General features: G+C 32.4%; 3 protein-coding genes across 4 annotated transcripts; 2 read left to right on the plus strand and 1 right to left on the minus strand.

Annotated features, from left to right (window-relative positions):
• Window positions 1-3579: 3579 nt before the first annotated feature.
• Window positions 3580-4993, plus strand: LOC123886654 (bZIP transcription factor 11-like). The gene has a single exon (XM_045935952.1). It carries the CDS (start codon window positions 4132-4134, stop codon window positions 4618-4620), a length of 489 nt encoding a protein of 162 aa, XP_045791908.1. The 5' UTR covers window positions 3580-4131; the 3' UTR covers window positions 4621-4993.
• Window positions 4994-8746: 3753 nt separating this feature from the next.
• LOC123886661 lies at window positions 8747-12936 on the plus strand. Of its 2 annotated transcripts, XM_045935958.1 has the most exons (6): window positions 8747-9042; window positions 9810-9918; window positions 10138-10177; window positions 10310-10642; window positions 11723-11754; window positions 11853-12936. In XM_045935958.1, the coding sequence occupies exons 4-6, from the start codon at window positions 10315-10317 to the stop codon at window positions 12798-12800; spliced, it is 1308 nt and encodes a 435-aa protein (XP_045791914.1). In that variant the 5' UTR covers window positions 8747-9042; window positions 9810-9918; window positions 10138-10177; window positions 10310-10314; the 3' UTR covers window positions 12801-12936. The 2 variants fall into 2 exon arrangements, with proteins under 2 accessions (XP_045791914.1, XP_045791920.1); XM_045935964.1 differs by having other exon boundaries at window positions 8749-9042; window positions 10138-10642.
• Window positions 12937-17869: 4933 nt separating this feature from the next.
• Window positions 17870-20562, minus strand: LOC123886670 (sm-like protein LSM6A). The gene is made up of 4 exons (XM_045935969.1): window positions 20401-20562; window positions 20157-20294; window positions 18243-18356; window positions 17870-18153 (listed from the first exon to the last, which is right to left on the minus strand). The coding sequence occupies exons 2-4, from the start codon at window positions 20260-20262 to the stop codon at window positions 18107-18109; spliced, it is 267 nt and encodes an 88-aa protein (XP_045791925.1). The 5' UTR covers window positions 20263-20294; window positions 20401-20562; the 3' UTR covers window positions 17870-18106.
• Window positions 20563-22158: the final 1596 nt, after the last annotated feature.

A 22158-nucleotide genomic window follows, 5' to 3' on the forward strand; every position in this document is an offset into this window, starting at 1 on the left:
GAGACTGATTAAGGACAATTGTGAGGACTTTTTCCTAACAAAAATAAGAAGACTAAAATTAAATTTGGGACCCCTTTGTTGAAAGTAGGAAAGCATTTGGTTGGCCCAAACAAACCGACCATCAATCTCTTTTCCACACCTTGTCTCCTTTTTCAATTTGTTTTTATGATAACAATTAAAGAGCTCGTACGTAGTAGTAGAAAGAAACATAAAGAGGTACTCATCACATCAATTATTGAACTACTACTAACTATTCCAAGAGGTTGTAATAATAATGGAAAATGAACAACATGGTCGACATAACATGATTTGGAAGTTTTTCTTTTTTCTTTTCCTTTGGTGGTTCCAGAAAATTCTTCAAGGCATGTTTTCATCCTTTGTCAAATAAAATACTCAAAATAAATATTGTTACACCTAAATAAATAAATATACACTTTCATCTTCATTTGTAAAAATAAAATTGAGAGCAAAAAAAATAGATCTTTCTAGGTTCAGTTAAAATGGAGCTACCAGCTGCTATTAGGACCATAAATATGTAGCTAGCAAATGAAAAAACAATGCCTAATTAATTGGTAAATTGGGCCATAAATAAAATTTAAAAAAACTTTAGAATGTGGGGCTAATGAAATCTTCAAATTTCCACTGTTTTTTTTTTTTTAATAACTCTCCAAGCCAATAATTATACACTATGATAAAATATCATTAATTAATCGTCCATGTGAGTTTAGCTTAGTTAATAAGGACATTGTAATATATATGCAAGAGTTGAGGTTCGAACTCCGAATACTCCAACTTTTATCGGTTGATTTGGTGGTTAATTTGAGACTAAGGTTTCGTATGCGAATCTTATTCTGAGTTTCCAAAAAAAATTAGTATTAATTTCTTAGCCACTAATTGGTAGTAAGGTCTAAATTATACAATTGAGATTTTGGATTTACTATGGAAAGTATTAGAATTGACATTGCCTCTTATAAACATGGTTTTATGGAAATTTAGATATTTGGTTCCTTTAGGTTTTGCATTAAAGTAAAACCATCACTCAGTTTTATATAAAAAGTTTTGCTTTTACTTTAGTTAATACATTCACACTAAGATCGTTCCATTTCAATTTTAATTAAAAAAATATTTCAAACTACTTCATTTTAAAATCATGTTATCCATCATGATGTGGTAAAACTTTATTTGAATATATATATAAACTTACGGTGAATTCAAATTAGCACTACTAGAGTATATTCTTTCAGCTGCAAGAAGATCCTACTTATGTTAATCACTTTTAATTATCCATGACGTAGTAAAACTTTATGCTATTGTCCGGGACCAAACTAGAATTAGTAGCTCTTTCATAAGTCATTGGTGATTATTTTTTTATTTTGTTTGTAGAATATTTCATTAGTGGTTTGGTATCATAGCATTCCACTTGTGTATATTAATTTAATTTAATCACGTATCCAAATGGAAAGCCATACACAAGAGAGCAATCAACAATAATTTTTTCTAAGTAATAAGAAATTTGGTCCTATGTGATTAGGAGTTTAATTTCTAACTCATATGAATAGAAAATTTTCGGTTGGGAGGAGAAAACACACCTTAGATGCTCCACTACAGATTTTTCGACGAAAATTAGTTATTATTAACGGCGGTGAAAACTTTATATTAATATCATGGTAACTAAAACAAGTATATTGTAATCGCTAGCATTATAGAAATACTTTTTTTTTAGGAAAAAAAAAATACTATTTGTACTGATGTAAAATCTCTAATAATAAATTATATTTGTAGGAGTGTGTTAATAGTTGCTTTTACAGAACACTTGTATTAACAAAATCTGCAATACAAATATTTGATTAAAAAGTACATTTTTTAAAATAAAATGAAGACTGAAAAAATCTGAGGTTTTATGCAAACGTCATTAAACATACTCTTTTTGGGAACCAATATAATTACTTCAAAAGTTAGGCCAAGGGAACAATACATGACCTCACTAAACTGATTTTAATTTTGAATAATTAATTTAGATCCTTATTATGATTCATTGATTTGTAGGTATATATATAATAATGCAATGCAAAGATAATTTTAAATAACATTTTCTTGTACCAAAAAAAAAACCATTTTCTATACATTAGGTATAAAAAAAGATGCATAGCACTTCCTTACGAGTTAATAATTTGAATTTGTTTTGCAACGTCTCCTAAAATTAAAGATAAGATAAATACATTATGTGATTTTTAATTATATATTTAAGAATTAAAAAAAAAAACCATTTTCCTAACAAAACATTTCATGCAAAATCTAGAGCATAGAAAGCTATAAAAGTCACCATTATAAAAAAAAAAATTATAAAAGCCACCAACATGGCAACATCTACTTGATTTTATTTTGGGTACATAGAAATATATAGCAACCTTAACCAAAAAAAAGGAAGATGTATATAGCAGCCTAACCTATAGGAATACCCTTTACATGTAATCTATGACTCTATTTCTATGTCTTTGTATCGAAGCATTGTATGTTTTTGTTCAAGTTTCTTACAAATGGAATTCAGCTTTGAGGATACTAATATAATCTTTCCCTCCCAATGTGAGGTTACTATCCCTTGAGGGACCACTTTGATATCTCTACCTACATCAAAAAATATCACTAGCACTAACTGAACTTTACACTCTATCAACAAATAATTGAGGTTAGTATTCATGTGTATGGCAAAAGCACTTTTTCAACAAGCGACTTTTTAGCGTTATATTTTGTGTTTTGTTTTTTCCTTACATGTTTTTAGGATTGAGCTATATTCATGTGTACGCTATAATACTTAATTTTGTTTGAATTCAAATGGAGAGTTTATATAAATAAAAAAATTGGATTCAAGTGATTAATGAATTTTATACTTCTCTTTCTGTGATGATGTGTCGATCATTTGCATCGTTGATTTCAGTGTCAACGATGACTGCCCTGAAATACGCAATTTTGTGCTATCTTGGGGGTCGGGTCATCTCCTTTGCTTTAAGAGGGTTGGGCCTCGAGGGTGGAGTTGCATGGGCCATTGGGTGCCTGGTGTAAGCATTAGTTATAACGACGATTGTTAAAGATAATTCGAGTTCAAATTCTAGTTGAAATAATTACTAGTCAAACTTTTTTTACCTTTAGGTTCAAAATCATAATGATCAAAGTCTCCTTCTACCAAACAATAAATTGATGATGCTCGGATTGAGATTTTGTATCATCACAGACTACCTGCACAATTTACTACCGTCTAATCGAGATTGAACAATTCCAAATTTATAATTGATAATTTTTAATTTGAAAAAAAAAATAAAAGCATATTTTTATAAACTATTTGATCTCAATCGAATGGTCGCATATCACCGGACTGTACACATCTTGCACAGAATCCTAATTCAAGATGCCCTTAGTTGGAATTGGAGGGTTGTGAAAGTTGTTTGTTCTCCACCCCACATTCCAAATTACGCCTCCCTCTCTACCTGTCCCACCACCATACGTCCATACCCTACACCTTTTGCTTTTCCTACCTCCATTTTCAATATTTTATTTTCTCTTCTTCCCTGTTTCTTTATTTTTATTTTCTTAATAATTAAATAAAATGACGTTTTTCTTTCTTTTCCACTCCCTCCCACCTTTTTTTTTCTCTATAAATTAACCCTTCAATCCCCTCTATTACTTCCTCTTCTCCTCTTTCCCACTCCCACCTCTTGTTTTACTAATCACACCTCTATATTTCCTCTATTTTGTTCTGTTTTTTTTTCTTCTTTTTCTCCACATGATATTTTCTTAATTAATTTGAATATTGATGCTGAACATTTTCATATTGTTCATGCTTCACATTCATGTCTCCAGTTCTTAGTGAAATCCTTCGTTCCGGATTTATCACTGATTCTTCTCTAAGACGTAGGACTCACTTAGTTCAATCTTTCTCTTGCTTTTTTCTCTATTGGTTCTACGTTTTTTCATAATTATATAAAATAGTTCTCATTTTATAACATAGTTATAAATATTTAGCTATATTAATTAAACCAAAAAAAAAAAAAGCTAAGATTTCCAACTTTTAATTTTTATTTTTATTTTGTCTTTGTTTTGGAATTATTAAAAAAAAATTGTTAATATTTTTATCCTATGATGGCTACATCTAGTGGAAACTCTAGTGTGTCAACAAAATCTCAAAGCTATGGATCTGAGGAAGATTTGCAAGTTCTTATGGATCAAAGAAAGAGGAAGAGAAAGCAATCGAACCGCGAATCGGCAAGACGATCAAGGATGAGGAAGCAGAAACACATGGATGATTTAATGGTTGAGGTGGAAAGACTAAGAAATGAAAACAATGAAATCATGACAAGGATGAACATGACAACACAACACTACCTTAAAATTGAGGCAGAGAATTGTGTTCTAAGTGCACAAATGGTTGAACTTAATCAAAGGTTACAATCATTGAATGATATCATCAACATCATCAACACACCTACTACTATTACTAATGGAGTTAATTATCAAAATAATGATTGTTTTTTAACAATTTCAGATAATTGCTTCATGAATCAAATGAATATGTCTTATCTTAATCAACAACCAATTATGGCCTCAGCAGACATGTTTATGTGGTGAATTATTGTACCTCAAAAAAAGGAAAAAAGAAAGTTAAAGTCCAAGGTTGTTTTGTTGAAGTTGTTTCATGCATGTGGTGGAATTATTGAGTGAGGGTTAATATATTAGTGACTAGGGTGAGACTATATTTATTAAGATAGATTTTATTAAGATTATATTAGATTGGTAGAACTTAATATTAATTAGTAACTATTAAGTTGTGTTCAAGGTTGTTTCTGTTGATAGGTTGCTTTAGTAGTACTCAACATTGTCCAATATTTTGAAGGAAAAAAAAAAAGATGTTGTGTACTGTAAGTGCTTTTCATGCTTGTATGTTGTGAGTGTGCTTTAATATATATTAAAATATTAATGGCTCTTTTTCTTACCAATAAAATAGGTGCTTGATTCCCTTATATAAAAGGTGTTTGTCTCTATCAATTTTTTTAAATTATAATGAGAATCTTTATTTGATGGCAACATGAAATATGCTCACAACTTTAATCTTGTTCACACATAAAAATTACACAACTAAATTTATCAAAAATGCAAAATTACACTATCGAAAAATATCTTTCAGTAAGACAAACTTGCCAAAAAATAATTTCTACTAAATGGAGAAATTCATAAAGAGGGAAAAAGTTGTTAGCTTCATCTACTTGACGAAGTTACATTTTCACATTATAAAATTTAATAAACCATCAATTTAATCCTTAAATCCGTCTCTCTTTCAAATTTAGTCCTTAAATTATATTAAATTCGTCAATTCAATCTTTAAAATATATAAAGCTCTATCAATTTAATCTCTAACATATTAATAGTACGAGATAAATTGACGAGTTTTATATACTTTAAAGACCGCATATTATATTAATTTACATAGTTTTAAGTACTAAATTGAAGTGAAGCTAATAGCTTAGGGTCATAATTTGATGGTTTATTCAAAACTAAATGAATCAAGGGTTGGAAGAAATTGTAAATTGTTCCCACATGATACATTAGTTCGATCAACACAAACATATATTGTGATTTGTGACATTGTTTAGTTTAATGACTAAATACGTTTCATTTAAATAAAGTAAAAAAATTGCTTGTGGTAGATGTTTTAAATCAAGTCTCAAATTTGGGTTTTCATAGAGAATATTCTTTTGTAGCAATGGAATTTTGAGTACTTGGCTCCAAATTCTTGCAAACTCTCTGGAAAGCACTTCCATTGGTTCACGTAAAGAATTCTTAAGCCATTTTTTTTTACCAAATAACCTACTTGAACACCTTCCATGTATGCTTTGCATTCCCCCATTAATTTCAAACCACACTTAAACATGTGTGAGAAAAAAAACTTATAAAAACATACTCCCTTCGGTCCTTGAAAGATTTTACTTTTTAGATTCATTAAGAATCTAATGTATCTAGTCTATAATATGAATAAGATACATTAGGTTCTCAATGAATCTAAAAAGTAAAATCTTTCTTATATTAAGGACCGAAAAGTATATGGTATGATCATCTTTCTTCCTGTGCATTCTTCCTTCCTTCGTAAACAAGAAAAGTAAATACTCCAGTAAGAAAAACAATTATCCAAGTCCCAAGAACTTGAAGCATATCAAGGCTTGACTGATGGGCGAGGGTTGGTGGATTCTGTTTTGGTCACATCTATGCTAAGAAATAATTTTGGACATGCAAATTTGGTGACAGTTTGGGTGTATGTTACAAAACTGTGTTGGTACTGTTAGTAAATGAATGTGTACGTTTGTGTTGGACTGTGTGTGTCCCGAAACTGGGCCATTTGGTTCCAGTCTGTTTTAAAAAGTGGGCCGTGTTAGGTTTATAGAGAATTATTTTTGCCGCCCTACCGGTTACTCGTGCGCCTTACGTCTTTTCCATTTTACCATTTTGCTACTTAAGTAGCGGACATTATAAAAATTTTAACGTTTTGAAAAAGAGGATGTTATATAAGTGGGGTGTTTTTGTGGGGTGTCCGCTACTTAAGTAGCAGACGAGAGTATTTTGGTAAATTCGTAAGACGTGCGGGAAAATGAGTATGGTGATAAAAGTAAATCTCATGTTTGTAGATAGACTCTTAAGTGAAAAATGTGTTCATAATTTTTTTTTAAGTCGTCTAGTTCTCATTTTCACAAACCTAAGTATAATTTAAACTATGATTTCTGCATATATATCAACATTTCTGCAACTATTAATTGAGTTGTACATACATACAAGACAATCCGTTCAATATTTTAGTCATTCAAAAATAAAAATATATGTTGACACATTTTAAATGTACTATAAGGACTAAAAGTGTTTGCAAAAAATGTCTCTTTATGCTTATCTCAGTTGGTATGAACATCATTTTATATGCAAGAGTTGAGGTTCGAATTTTGAAAATTTCACTTATTCACCATAAGAGTGAAAGTCTAACCACTAGGTTATTTGACAAAAAAAAAAACCTCTTTGCAAATTATTTTTGAATGAGACTTAAAAATGTTTTTTTTTTGTTTACATATTATGTTGCAAAAGAGTAAAACTTGATAACTGTATAATAATTAAAAACATATTTACTCTAATATGAGAAGTGTTAGAGGATTCTGAATTAGAGAATATGAGTTTTACATGACTAAAAATTGTTCTAGTGAAAAAATCACTTGATTTATGTGTTGGTTGTATAATTCAGAACTACTACTGGTATTTTATACAAAATCATTATAAATTCACACACATGAGTGCAGTAACCGAATTTCGAATTCCAATCATGACATTTAACCTAACAATTTTGACATTTTTTATTAGTGAAGTAGTACTTGTAACGACGAAATGAGTATATTATTAGAGTCACAATCAAAACATTTTCCACAAGTGGAAAATTACAACTCAGATTGCACCAAGTCGGCAACCTTCATGATTTATTTATTTGACTTCTAAAATAAAAAGGTTGACTAAGCAAAGTTGAGTTGAGTAGGTAATTTCAATTTAGGTCACTAATAAGGTCAAGTCACTTTCATAATTTTATTTGTGATAGTGGTCATGTGGTCCATATATATTTGAAGTATTGTTGTATGTACCAAACATCAAATGAAGTTGTTTGGTAAGTATTTTAGGTCAATAGTCGTAGTGATACCATATTACAAACTCATTAATCTGTGGTAGTGGAAGCAAGGTCAAAGTTGATGAATGAATGATTCTCATCCTTTCAATTTTTATTTCCTAAATTGATGTGTTTATTAATTTCAAAAACTACATCACATGAACATGTGAGAATTTCCATGAAGTGATTTGAGTCTGTTTAGTTTACCTAACAATTTTGTGTTTGATTTCAATCTTAAAAATAAAGTAGCATTAAAAATTTAGAAGAAAAACTTTAACCAATATTGTGATTATATTCGACTTGAATTATTAATTTTCACAGGTATATACCACGACGGTTAAAAGAATACTAAAATGTGAACTCGGCAAATATAATGTCTCTATAATCGAATATGAAGTTCGGATATTCTTTAGATTAGGTTGTTGTCAAATACACGCCGATACGATATCAGATACCAATACTTATAATTACATTGAATTGTGTTATTTTTTCATGTCGATGTCAATGTGTTAAAGTCCGTATCATATCTGATGCCTGTGTCATGTGTTTGTGTTTTTTTTTTTGATGATGTCATGTGTTTGTGTTTCATTAATAGTGTACTTTATATTAACATTTTATTAAAATTAAAAATAAATTAATTATTAGTTGGTGCAGCGGTGATTGCCGTTGAACTTGTTAAGGAGGACAATAGTTTGATACTCGTAATCTTGATGGGTCTCAAAAATATATCAAATGATTTTCAATATTTTTAAAATTTGACATGGATGATCTATATGATACAAGCTTTTTATCAAACGGTAGATTTTATAAAATTCGTATTCGTTATAGCAATATCAGTAACTTGTTCACCATACACCACTTAATGTGGTCGTTCATGTTAGACAAAATCATGTTTAAAAATGAGTTAAAAAAAATATATGGTTATAAAAGTAAGTTTAACAAAAGTAAACTTGTAAAAGTAAATTTAACAAAATGAAAATTCATATAAAAAAAATTCTAAAGTGAATAAAAAAAATCTAAAATAAAATGTCAATATCAATTGAAGAATAAATTTTTGGCTCTTGAAAATGGAACACACATAAATGAAGAAGCAACAAAAGCAGAAAAGAGAAAGAGAAGTTGGCGTCTCACAGTCATAGAAATAGAAATAATAGCTGAAAAATAAAAGTCACAGTTTACAAACAAATACACCACCGTTAACACTTCCGTTACTTATAACGATTTCTGCTTCTGTTTCCACCGCAAACACGTACACGGCGTTATATATATATAAACCTCACTTCCTTTCTTCTGCTTCTGCGTTTCGAACACGATGACCGCTCCATAATCATTTTCCCTCTTTTTTCTCAATTTCCAGTTTCAGAGTAAGATTCGCACATGCTTCATCGTTAATCTTTCGTTTATTTCTTAATTTAATCAATCTTATGTATGAATTAACTTTTCCAAACCCTAGAATTTTTTTGATGCAACTATATAAATGCTTAGGTTGAGCTCAATAATTAATTCTTTGATTTTTTGAAGTAATTATTTATTATTGTTATTTTTTCAATCGTAAAAGGAGCTGAATTAGGGGTTTTTAGTATTGTTATTGATTTATGCTTTCATTTTTTAGCTTGATGTTGTTAGATCATATTGTATTTGGTAATTAATATGTATCTGCTTGTAATTACTGCACATTTACTATGAAGCACTGACATAGACACTATTGATACGGGACACAACACTGACACTGGCACGTCGACATTTGACAAAATGAATTAATTGAATGTTTTTTTTTTTTTGAACGGCAATGATTTTATTATATATATAAGATGAGAAAGTACAAGTGGTACTCTACCCGCACCGGTAAGAGAAGTACATATAGTACTCTACCAAAACAAAAATCGATCCAATCAAATACAAAATCATAGATCGGATAAAATCACCAATACCCGCCCAAACTAGCGAAGTATACAATCAAAAGGCTCAACACACCATTCATAGAATAAACATGGCGAAGTCGCCTTTTTGGAAAGTTACCACAGGCACACCTTTGATCGGATGTGTCGGTGCTACAGAGGTCACATATATGTAAATCTTGTATTCGAACTAGTTTTGAACTAACTTGCGAGATGGTTGAATGTTTTTTCAGGTTTTGCTTATCAATTGAGATTTATAAAAAGCTGGAAATTTTCAATTTTCGTTCTGTTTTTGGAAGCCGTTGTGGTCACGGTTGAAATTGCTGTATAAGTTATTTAGAGGTTGGTATTTAATTTCTAGTTGTTGAATGCAATTAATAAAATGTTTGTTGATAATTGAATATTATGATGGAATGCTCACTTGAACTAGATTTGTAAGGGCATCGAAATCAGAGCATTAGTGTGCTTCTTTATTTAGATTTCGAATATGGATTTTGTTAATGCTGATTTGTTGCTTTGAAATCTCAGTTTAATCTTATTTCCGTCTTGTTTGTTCTTCAGGAGGACGTAGGATTACAGTTCCTTGTTGTTGGAAATTAAGGTTGGCTTTTGAGTTTTCTATTGTAATATCCCTGGTGTAGATAATTTGATTTTTGTTTTATTCATAGGCATATTTGGAATAGTATTTTTCTATATATTTACTATTTATATTGACCATTTTGTATGTATGCAGTTAACATGGGTGCAGCTTGTTGTGTTGCTGCAAAGGATCGTAGTATTACTAACAGAACTGGAGGTGAAAGTTTGCATAGGGATGTCACACGTTCACCGTCATGGAGCTTTCGGTGGGATAGTCTGGGGCGTGTTGCTGATGAAGTTCAGAATCCTTCCTATTCCACGTCTCATGTATTCAGCAGAAATACCAGCATGGAGTTTAAAGGCTCGCTAAGTTCTGAAAGAGGTAATTTATCTGATGGGGGAAGCATGCTGGACAATTCCGCAACTATTTCGCTGAAGTCCCCTGTTAGCGAGGCATTGGCTGCAAACATAATGACACCATCTTCTGGTAATTGCCAAACTCCAAACTTCTATAAGTTTGTCCTTCACAATAAGGATAATGATAGGAACACTTTATATCCAGTAGAGGGAGATTATATTACTATATGAACTGAAGTGTGATTACAAAACAAAATCAGAGCCAAAGCTCCCAGCTTTGGCGGAAACTCCTAGCCCAAGGCACATGCTCAAAAACAGAAAAACAGAATGATCCTTACGTGAACCCTGTTGGTTGGGCCCTTATACAAACATTTTCTCTCCCAGAACTAACTCTGCAATTTGAACACATTCTCTTTCGTTAAATGCTTTTCCTTCAATGTTGCTAAATAGCGGCTATAACGGTCCTTTAGTGCAGCGGAATTTGAACAAATTGCTTTTGTTCCACGATACTTTTCTGCAACTCACGATGCTGATTTCCCTATATGTGCTGCTTTAGGCCTACCGGAATAGACTTGTAGGATATTGGGCTTATTTTTCTATTTTGGCAACCCATCACATAATCTTTGGTGGGTCTAAGTAGAGGTTAGAGACTTACTTTTGCTCAACAGTTAAAACAGTTGGAATTCAATCTCCCGTTTGTGAAAACCTTTTGTGGACAGCAATTATCCCATGGGAAATAATCCTCGGTTACCCTTAACCGATCTTGTCATTAAATTTATGAAAGCCCTTTAAGTATGCTTATCCAAAAATTAAAGTCAATCAATATTTATATCAAGGCAACAAGAATGAATACATAATATTAAGTAAATAACAAGACTGTATGTTTATATTATAATTGGTTAGGAACGTAGGTTTATAGATATCTTATGAAGAATGAAAAACTTTGCTGTTCAAGACATATGTGCATAGGATCTCAATCGTACATATGTTTTCTTTATATTATGTGTTATTTTGTTTGTGGCCTTTTGCTATTTCCAATCTAGTATATGGTTTTTGTACTTGGTTCGTTTTTTGAATGGTGCTAGATATTGTTTATTGACATTCAGTTCCTGATGCTATCTTTTTATGCACTTCTGTTCTTTGGTTGTTCTTTCCATGTTTGTCATTGATTTTTCTTTTCTTTTTTTCTTCCTCTATGTGCTTGTTGCAGATCTGTCCATGTCAAGCAATTTTTCTACAGTGGTTAGTTTTGATTATCTGATTTGAGTCCATAAAATTTATGGTAAATAGTGTGATTTTTAGGCTTTGTATGCTCACTTTGAATCTTCATTTTTGTTTAGGGGAAGAATCCAGGAGAATCTTCAATACCAAATCATTCATTTTCAATACCTTCAGTTTTCTCAACACCTATAGCAGGTCCTTTATCTAATCATGGTTATCAACATCTTCCCAATTCTACCCCAACAAGATCTGCACATCGATCTCTGGGACACCCACTGTTGAGACAGATTTCTGATAATCAGATCATGGGTCTAAAATCACCAGACAGCTCAATTTATGAAGGAAGGGTATCATTTGTACTCTCCACTTGCAGCAATGAAATTGAAGCTATATCCCAATGTGGATCGTCTGATGGTTGGTCGATGCACACCTTTTCTGAGCTGGTTGCCTCCTCGCAAAGGGGAAGGTGGTCTTTTGACAGCGAGTGTTTTGGCTCGGGTCGTCGCAAGATAAGTGGATCCAGCAGCAGGCTGTCATATTCACCTTCCATGGATCTACAATCTTGTGGGACGTGCACAAGGCTTTTGTCTGATAAATCAGCATGGGGCAACCACAAATTTATTGGCAACAGTGACCTCTCAGTTGTTGCCGTACTAATATGTGGTCATGCATTTCATGCAGATTGCTTAGAGACTATGACTGCAGAGGCAGATAAGTATGATCCATCGTGTCCAATTTGTATGGCTGGCGGCGATAAGCACTTTCTAAAGTTGTCAAGAAAAGGTTTTCGAGCTGAAGCAGAGATGAAGGCCAAGAACCACAAGATATCCAGAAATCGTGTAGTTGATAGCTACCTTGATGGTGGTTTTGATGTTTTTGATCGCCAAAAAGATATTGAATTGGGAGGAAATGTTTCAAAGATGGAGGCTAGCTCCAGTACAAGGAGCTCAGTTGGAAAGCCCTTCTTGAAGAAGCATTTTTCACTTGGGTCAAAGTGGAACCGATCTCTGTCTGAGAATGATTGTGCAAGGAAGAAAGGCTTTTGGGCAAGATATAAAAAAGATTGAGTTCCATTTGTTGTAAGAATCAGCCATTTCTAATTACAGAAGTAATATTACAGAAGTAACATAACATTGTCGATTTAGAATTTAGTATTTTCTATGTAGTCTAACTTTACTGACAATTTAAATCCTTTTAAGTTAATTAATTTTGACCAGAAAGCCCCGCAAGTGAGCGGTGGGATTGGTCCCCTTGGATTAGTCGGTCCTAAGGTCAGATACTATCCTAAGGCCAGATACTAAGTTTTTTTTAAAAAAAAAAATTTGACCAGAAAGTCCGGTCAGAATGACATGATTCATATGGCTTCCCTTTGGCAAATGTTGAGCTGCAGCACTGGTGAACACGGGGAGGCAGAGGAAACAAATACATGTTTCACGTTTTATGGTTACCGAGTATGGGAGGCTGCTTTGTGTTATATAATATAGATTTATCATTTATGTATTTGTTGTCAAAATAGAAGTTTAAAAATCGGACGCCAAAAACTTAAATATGTATTTATATAAACTTTAGATTCTATCGAGGAATCATAGAGTTCAATCAAAAAAGGATCATCATATAGGACCTTACGCCCAAATTGAGAAAGGAATATGTTCCAAATATTATTGGAACTTGTTTGAAAAATAAAATGCTAGGGATACAAAGTAATTTGTGAACATGTGTTAAAGAGAGATGTGTAAGTGTGTGTAGGGAGCTGTTTTTTATCAACATAATAGAGATATAATTTTAATGATATCAATACAAAAAAAATGGTTCCATATGCTCTTTGTACGAATTTTTTTACTGCTAACAGCAGTAACTAAATTTTGTCAGAAAATTTATTGAATACATAAAGTAAGTTCTTCCCTCTCAACTCAATTTTTTCCATATGTAAAAATTAAAGTTGAACTAACTACTTGCTTAAGAGGCTCAGAACTCTCATCACTTAGACCAACTGTTGTTAGATTAACATTAATTTTTAATAGAACACTAAACATGTTCTCTGCCTCATCAATATTTTTTTGGTAGAAACCTTAGTTGTTAGGGTTTATTTATCCTTTTATTATGTAGTTTAACTTTTCTGATTGCATCTAGGTATTCTGAGAATCCTGGTATCTTTCTATGGATATTTTCTGCATTCTTTGCTTTATCAGTTAGTTCCAGACAGTTTTTGTTTATATATATTAAAAGAGTCCAATAAACATTGATATTGTGGATATGTTAGAAACAATGTTGGCTTGCAATTCCCTGTTTATAGTTTGAGCATATGATTCTATTTGTGTCACATTTGTTTAAGGTGGCTCTGTTTGGGCACCTTCATACTATTTCAAATTTAGGTTGACATCTTTTTATCTGAAAATAGCACATACACTGATCACTTGACTTAATTAAGACAAGAACAGAGCAAAATTAATTCAGTATTGAACTAGTTGGTCTAACCTCCAAAATATTTTAAAACAGAGTTAGACAACGATGAAATCTGGAAACAATCTTTGGCCATTCCACTTCAATGAGATTGATAGAGTACAGCAATATATAACCATTATACAAGGCGAAAAGGGGACAGAAATTCATTACCCCGGTATAGACATGTTCATTACCACTGCCTAAACTGGTAGTATAAAGTATCCAAAAGTAGTCTAAAGGGAACATGAATGAAGTAGTCCAAAGTTACACAAAGCACAGACACGATACATGACACAATATATTTAGAATTTTGGGTTAGGCCTAACTCAACCTTACAAAAGCAGCTTGTAAGGTGGGGATTGCCCCCACTTATAAACATATCTTCAGGTCATCTCTCATATAACGAGGGGCTCTTAACACACCCTTTCATGCCAAGTACCATTGGGCTTGGTGTGCATGAATATAAATGGTGAGTGACCCGATAGCGAAAAACTGATAGCAGGTGGCCAACGGATCTTGGAGTAGAGTCTTATACCATCTTAAAATTTTGGGTTGGGACTAACTCAACCTTGCAAAACTGACTTGTAAGGTGAGGATTGCACCCACTTATAAACATATAATAAAACAACAGAATCATTTATAAGAGATTTAATTCAACATTTCAATCATCTAAGATGATTTTTACCCACAACAACTCACATTTGCCTTGAGCAATGGGTCTGAAATCTGACTCTGCAAAACTTCTTGGCACCACTTTTTGTTTTTTGCTCTCCCAAATAATCAAATTACTTCCTAGAAATATACAATATCTGGAAGTGGATTTTTGTCTACTTAAATAACGAATATGTAAAAATAGGACGCGCGAGGCGCGAGTAACCAATAGGGTATAGAACAAGCATACAAGCCTTGGTGACACCGCGGAGATACTAACATACTAGTATAACACCACGTATCCCATAACATGAGATGAGGTGGCTATACTTATGAATTTGTCATTCTCTATTGTTGATACTGTTTGGTCATGTTGAAACACTGTTGAATAGGCATGGCACACTGATACAATTGCTGGGAATGGTGTGACATTAATCATTGTAGCGGTGATACGGAAGACAACACGTTAGTTCAATATATTATTTAAAATATTTCATTCATAAAGTCTTATGATAATGCTTGCTAGCTAACTTGGCAGAAAATTTACTCTGTTAGGTAAAAAAAGAAAAAATTGTAAAACTCTATGTAACCCTAATCCGTGTCAAATCCTCTCAAAGAAAGAGTGTTATCTTTTCCTTAATAATAGTTAAATCATACTTAACTATTTGTATATAACTACTTTTCCTAATTTCATGATAAAAAATAATTATAAATTTATATATTAACAGGTTACTAAGACTCTGAATAACTTAAAACTCTATAAAAGACACTTGTTTTCTTCAACGGACTTATTTTCTTCAACAGACTTGTTTTCTTTCAATTCACCACTCCTCCTTCACCTTCTTATATATTTCATTTTAATGTTGTTATAGATCCAGTTGATTTGATCCATGACTCATTATGATTCTAAATATGTAACTTTGGTTAAATTGGTTGGTGAAGAAGACCTAAAATGGAAATGCACGGTAATATGTTTGAGGGCCATACAAGCATGTCAAGATTGGTGGAGATCAGACATCTTAGACATTTTTGTTGAAAGTGAGGAAATTTGGAGAACAGACCTATCTTATATGTTAGGAAAAGTAAGCTCAGACATATTACATTATTTTTTTTTTTGTTAAGAAGCATTAGTTATTAGTTATTCATAGAGAAGCATTAGTTATTAGTTATTCATAGATGTTAGATGTTTATTTTGTTGATATTTTGTTTGCTTTCGTGAAGTGTGTAACATGCAGCTGATTTATGTTCTGGTCCAATTACTTAACTTTCCTTCATGTGCATTTTATAAGTGATAATAAATGGTTTACTTAGTACATTTTTGTTGCGATGATATGTAAAATCTTCTTTTGTTGTTGTGATAATATATTCAATCTTTTGAAGTTTAATATTCTATTAATTATTTTCTCATCTAAAATGACGGTGGGTATATATTTAGCTATCAAACACCATATGAATGGCGGGTGCGAAAAAAAATTCTCACCTTTGTAAAATCAAAGAACAAATCACTTGACCCAATAAGCCATCTTGGGCCTCTGTTCTGATAATTTATTTTTAGGCCCCCCTTGATTTTGTTTACCCACAAAAATCCACTTTAAAAAATTCGATACGCAGAAATCGAAGTTTTTTCTAGTTCAAATTTAGTAAAAATTTGGTAAATAGAAACCATTTTATTTTTTCAAAGCAAAAAAATTCGATAAACAGAAATCGAAGTTTTTATTGAAGGAAAAAAAAAATCTAAAGGGTGAAAAAGAAACATGAGTCCTAGTTATTAGTTATCAATACATAAAACTACATCAGATTCAGTATGATTAAAAGGGCGTTGTTAAAAAAGAACCTCACTACAAGCATGGTGAGCACAATCAGTCCTTGAGATTTTGGCCGCCATCGCCATCGGTGGAGGAAGTAGTATCAAAGTCTGTCATCCGGTGCCGGAATCTGGTTCAGGATTTCAGCAGCTACAGTGATACAATGCTAGGGTTTATCGTAATTTCTCAGAAATGCCCTTCCAAAACCAGCTCTAACTTTACAAATGAAAAACATAATAAAAAAATAGTAAACTTCAAACAACTAACCAAAGAAAATGAACCGTTTCTTGGTGTTTCAGTGGAGGGAGTATCCTTTCTTATTTGCTGAAATAGCATTTCTGTTGGTTAGAGACAATAAACAGTAATGGGCTAAAGGATAAAGGTCAATATTCTAAAAATGATTAAGGTCCAATATATATATATATATATATATATATATATATATATATATATATATATATATATATATATATATATATTAGTTAAAAAAATGGCAGAATCATGAGGATTGAGGAATAATGTGACGTGGCGCCAAATTGTCTTTACTCGGTAACCTGTTACGCTCCAGAACAGAAACCTTCAGCGGTACCTGTTTATGCCAAATCAAATCTGATAGTGCATCCATAGTGGTGAGTAGGTTATAGGCTTGTCTCACAGAGTAACCACCAATAGACTGCAAAACAAAATCATAAAGAAGGTTCCTACACTCCCCTAACATGTTCTCCTATCACGCCCGCAACTGGCGGCGCCATTGCCACGCCTCCCCTCCATCGTCCCACCCAAGCTCACACATCGCAGCTACTGAAACCGACTTATTAGAAGAGAAATAAAAAAGACACGTGAACTGCACACTCAAGGGAACACGGGTTTAAGAAGACAATATATATCTTCAAACTGATTTAAGAAGACAATGCAGTCCCTAATGATAGGATTTATGACAATATATATCTTCAAACTGATTTAAGAAGACAATGCAGTCCCTAAAAGGACAGTGAAGTTAGTATTCTACTAATATTGAATATTCATGTATTGACATGGTAAAATTAGTTCATACTGCTTAAATACCGGGCCACATTTATATATGGTGCAACCAGTTCAAGAACTATATACTTCAATGGTATCAATTATTGAAATCCAGTTTTAAGTTGAGGAGTTTGCCTGGATAGAGAGAGTTAGGCCAATTTTATAATAATCATTTATTTGTAGAAAACATCATTATAAACATTAAAAACACTACATTGAAATGATAACATATTACTATTTTAAAATTCCATACTAAACTAAAGTTACAAACTGGCTGTGCAGTTTTGCCTTAATATATAAGCATAGCAACTCAATTACCATGACAAACTATGAAGTAAGAAAAACTTCAGACAAATAGGTAACAGCTGCTACATACAGACAGTCAGCATAATACAAAAAGTTACAACTGTTTTTCAAAATTGAAACCAACATAAATTTGGATTTCGGTAATTTTAAGCCCCTTCTGCTAGAGTCCTCTTTGAGGTACTGATGTATAGAACTGCATTAAAGAAAATAAAATTTCAATTATTCCTGCAATCAAATATGAATAAAGAATCAAGAATATTTGATTTGAAACACTAGTAGTACCATTATTTCCTCGAATGAAAGCATCACCATACTTATTCTTCAGTTGTCCGTTAACATACTCCTCTGTTTGTTCCATTGCAATATTCATATAGCCATCTAGACAAGCTAGGATACCTGCAAGATTAACCAGAAAGATTCAGTCTAGTTTTATATATACCTGGATAGAAGCATAATGTAACAAATAAAGATGGACATACGCACCAACCTAAACCAATAATGGGATAGAACCAAACTAGTAACAGAGGCAACTTAATGAACAATAAAAATAAATCATCACTGATGAAGTTGTTCCTGTTAGATAATAAAATAATAGTCTATGTTATTAGGCCTATTAGTTTAGAGTCCATTAGGTTTTATTATATATTCTCTCCAATAACCTTTTGTAATGTTAAGCTAATGCAATGATATTTTATTGAAACCCTAGCCGTCTTTCTCTTTTCCTATTTGTGTATCTCTAATTCTAACATGGTATCGAGAGCAAGGTTCGATCCGCCTTGAACCACTTGTTGCTTCCGCCGTCAAAATTCCCAAAAATTTGGGAATGTTGGGTGTTTGTTTCCGTTAAATTTCTAGTGTTGGTATTTTGAATTTTTGTTGGGTCTTTCTCAAGTTGTTTTGAAGGAATCAGCTTGAAAAGAATTTGGTTTACAGTAGGTATCATTGGTTTGAACGGTGAAATTTGTTTGTTTGTCCACCAAAAGTCATTAGTTTGGTGAAGGAATTCAAAGGTCATTCGTTTTGCAATGTATCTCGGTTTGCTATTGAAGTGTGATTTCTTATGCAATTTCGATTTGTTGCAAGTTTTGTTGTGATGTTTGGCTTAGATCTTGTTACGGTGGTTTGGTTTGACTTCGTTTGGTTCAATTCCGTTTGTTTTGTTTGTTTGATTGATTGTATTGCACTTCTGATTGTATTGCACTTCTTCTGATTGCATTGCACTTCTCCCCCTATTGCACTTCTTCTTATTGCATTGCACTTCTCCCTATTGCACTTCGGATTGTATTGCACTTCTCCCTATTGCACTTCTCTTTTGATTGCATTGCACTTCTCCCCCTATTTCACTTCTTCTGATTGCATTGCACTTCTCCCTATTGCACTTCTTTTCTGATTGTATTGCACTTCTTCTGATTGCATTGCACTTCTCCCTATTGCACTTCTGATTGTATTGCACTTCTCCCCCTATTGCACTTCTTCTGATTGCATTGCACTTCTCCCTATTGCACTTCTTCTGATTGATTGCACTTCTCCCTATTGATTCTTATGATTGGTTTAGTTTGAATTTGTTCGATTGATTTGGTTTTTTGGTTAGCTTGGACCGCATTGGATTGGATGTTGGATTAATTTGATTTGGTTCTCCCCTCTTAGTTGATCGTGATCTTAATTGAGTTGATTTGTTGTCAGGGCTAATTTGTAACAAGCTTAAAGCTTAGTAAGCTTTAGCTTGAGGGGTGATGTTAGAAGTTTATTTTATTTGGTAGTTTATTTTATTTTCGTATTTTGTTTGACAAACTCATAATGCTTCTTGTTGATGCATCATGAGTTTGAGAGTAGGTGTTAGATAATAAAATAATAGTCTATGTTATTAGGCCTATTAGTTTAGAGTCCATTAGGTTTTATTATATATTCTCTCCAATAACCTTTTGTAATGTTAAGCTAATGCAATGATATTTTATTGAAACCCTAGCCGTCTTTCTCTTTTCCTATTTGTGTATCTCTAATTCTTAACAGTTCCTTCCAGCAGGTTCAAAGGGCATTTTGAAAGTCAGGGTCCACCCGTGATGAAAGGATACTTAAAGGTTGGGTTGTTCGTTCCCCACTATTCTACTTAGTTTTTACACCATCCACTATATACATAAATGTTTATTTGATGAAAAGTGAATAAATCTGAAAAGGAAAAAAAAGAGAGTGAGCTACCTCGATAATCGACGCCGGAGTTGAGCTTGACAACAACAGGCCTACCACGAATGGATTTGAGGAAATCAGCTGGGGTTTTTGTGCTACTTTTCTCTGTTCCACTCATCTCTCTTTCTTTCTTTACAATTATCGACAACCCTAAAAAACCAAATTACCACGAGGAACTAAGTTATTATTATAGAACAAACAAAACCAAATCAGAAGAAGAAGAAGTGATTGATTGATTGATGTAGTACGTACGTACCTGTGTTGTTTGGCTATGGAAGGTGAAATCGCGGTGGAAGGAAGGTTGTTTAGATTAGAATTGTTTTGAGGAACAGAGCGCCGCAGAGAGAGAGAGAGAGAGAGAAAGACCTGATTTGCTCGCTCGGCGTAACTTGGAGTCTTGGAGAGAGAGAAAGAGACAAGTGATAAGTGATATATACGGTTTAATTTGAATCCATTTTTTGATATCCAATTTATATATTGTAAATTTTTTTATTAAATATTATTATTATTATAAAAACACTATAAACCAATAGTTTGATATTTTTGCGGTTTTTGATTTTTTTGAGTCGGTTTGTAGTTTTTATTTGGATTGGTTTGGATTTGAGCATCCGTAAATTTTTAGGGAGTAATTTGTTCCGTTCACATCCCAGTGCTCGTGTAATTTGTGGAGTTAATTTTTGTCAACATGTTATGGATACAAAATCTTTAATTTATATATTATTGGTAAACTCCTCGGTAGGAATAAACCAAAGAGATCTAGTTCTTCCTACATCTGTAAGGATTTCTGTGGTTGCTATAATTCTTATGTTCGGAGCACATCCTCAACTAGAACTTCGATCCGTACGATGTATGGGTTTAATTAGTCTAATATGTAATAGAAAAAAATCGTAATATTAAAAGATATTTTAAAAAAACTTTATTATAAGCAAATGATGTGGGTTTGATTCCCACCGTAGACAAATGTAATATTTTTTTAAATTTAAAACTGCAATAAAAAGATAGGGAAAATGAACGGGAAAAAGATTAGGGTAAAAAGAGAGGGAAAATGAAATTAGGGTAAAACTTATTTTTTGGACCAACCTTAGAATATAAGTGATAAGTGATATGTGATGGACACTCATTATATTTACGGTTCACAAATTCTAGCTTAACTGGCAGAAATGTCGAAATTGTTAGTGTAAGACGCCATGCTCGGCGTTCGAACTTCGGTCGCTCCATTTTGTGTATGTGAGTTTTTAATGGCTTTGTCATTTCAGACTATTGCCGGTTTCTTTATTTTGTTAACCCATTTTCAATAACATTTCGTTTTATAACTTTGGACCATTACTTCACAAATGATTTGCAAAATATTAAATTTAGATGCACTGCAACAACATTTCCTATTACTAAAATTGAGCTGTAATTGTGCCGTGAGCTTAGTTCAGTAGGCAGGACGTTGCATTATATATGCAAGAGATCAGAATTCGAATTCTGATTATCCCACTTATCCACCCTTAAAAGTGTAATTTTTAACCACTAGACTATTTAGAAAAACGAAGAAGTTGTAATTAACAACAAAAGATGCCTAATAAATTGGTGAAGTTGTAATTAACAACAAAAGATGCCTAATAAATTGGTGAATTCATGTCTTTTTAATACATCAAACCATAGCAAACAAGATAGTCAAGTAATTTAATCTACAAGACTACAACTTCACCACTAAGCAGTTAGATTGACCTTAAAAAATCAAACCATGCATGCTATGTTAGTTTAATATTCAATTCAATGGGAAGTTGGTGCTTTTGAAACTGAGAACTTGTATCAGCCTTCTAGCAAATGTCATGGTTTGAAGTTTGAACTTGATTTATGATATTAGTGGTGTAAATAAATACACAAATTTAACGAGAAAACATTGTAAGACATGACATGAGATATAAGATATAACAAACAAAAGTATATGTCAAGTAAAGGAAAATTACTCCGTCTGTTTTCTTTTCTTTGATTTTCCTCCATGAGAATGTTCAGAAGACACCGC

This window comes from Trifolium pratense, linkage group LG1, assembly GCF_020283565.1.
Source record: "Trifolium pratense cultivar HEN17-A07 linkage group LG1, ARS_RC_1.1, whole genome shotgun sequence".
Classification (NCBI taxonomy): domain Eukaryota; kingdom Viridiplantae; phylum Streptophyta; class Magnoliopsida; order Fabales; family Fabaceae; genus Trifolium; species Trifolium pratense.

Bases quoted from the DNA above. Each gene is read 5' to 3' on its own strand.
- LOC123886654 (XM_045935952.1), top strand. From the start codon at position 4,132: ATGATGGCTACATCTAGTGGAAACTCTAGTGTGTCAACAAAATCTCAA.
- LOC123886670 (XM_045935969.1), bottom strand. From the start codon at position 20,262: ATGAGTGGAACAGAGAAAAGTAGCACAAAAACCCCAGCTGATTTCCTC. The intron at 18,357-20,156 runs GTAGCTCACTCT...TTAATCTTGCAG, and splicing joins CTCCGGCGTCGATTATCGAG to GTATCCTAGCTTGTCTAGAT. The intron at 18,154-18,242 runs GTACTACTAGTG...TCTTTAATGCAG, and splicing joins TTTCATTCGAGGAAATAATG to TTCTATACATCAGTACCTCA.
- LOC123886661 (XM_045935964.1), top strand. From the start codon at position 10,300: ATGTATGCAGTTAACATGGGTGCAGCTTGTTGTGTTGCTGCAAAGGAT. The intron at 10,643-11,722 runs GTAATTGCCAAA...TGCTTGTTGCAG, and splicing joins CATAATGACACCATCTTCTG to ATCTGTCCATGTCAAGCAAT. The intron at 11,755-11,852 runs GTTAGTTTTGAT...ATTTTTGTTTAG, and splicing joins CAAGCAATTTTTCTACAGTG to GGGAAGAATCCAGGAGAATC.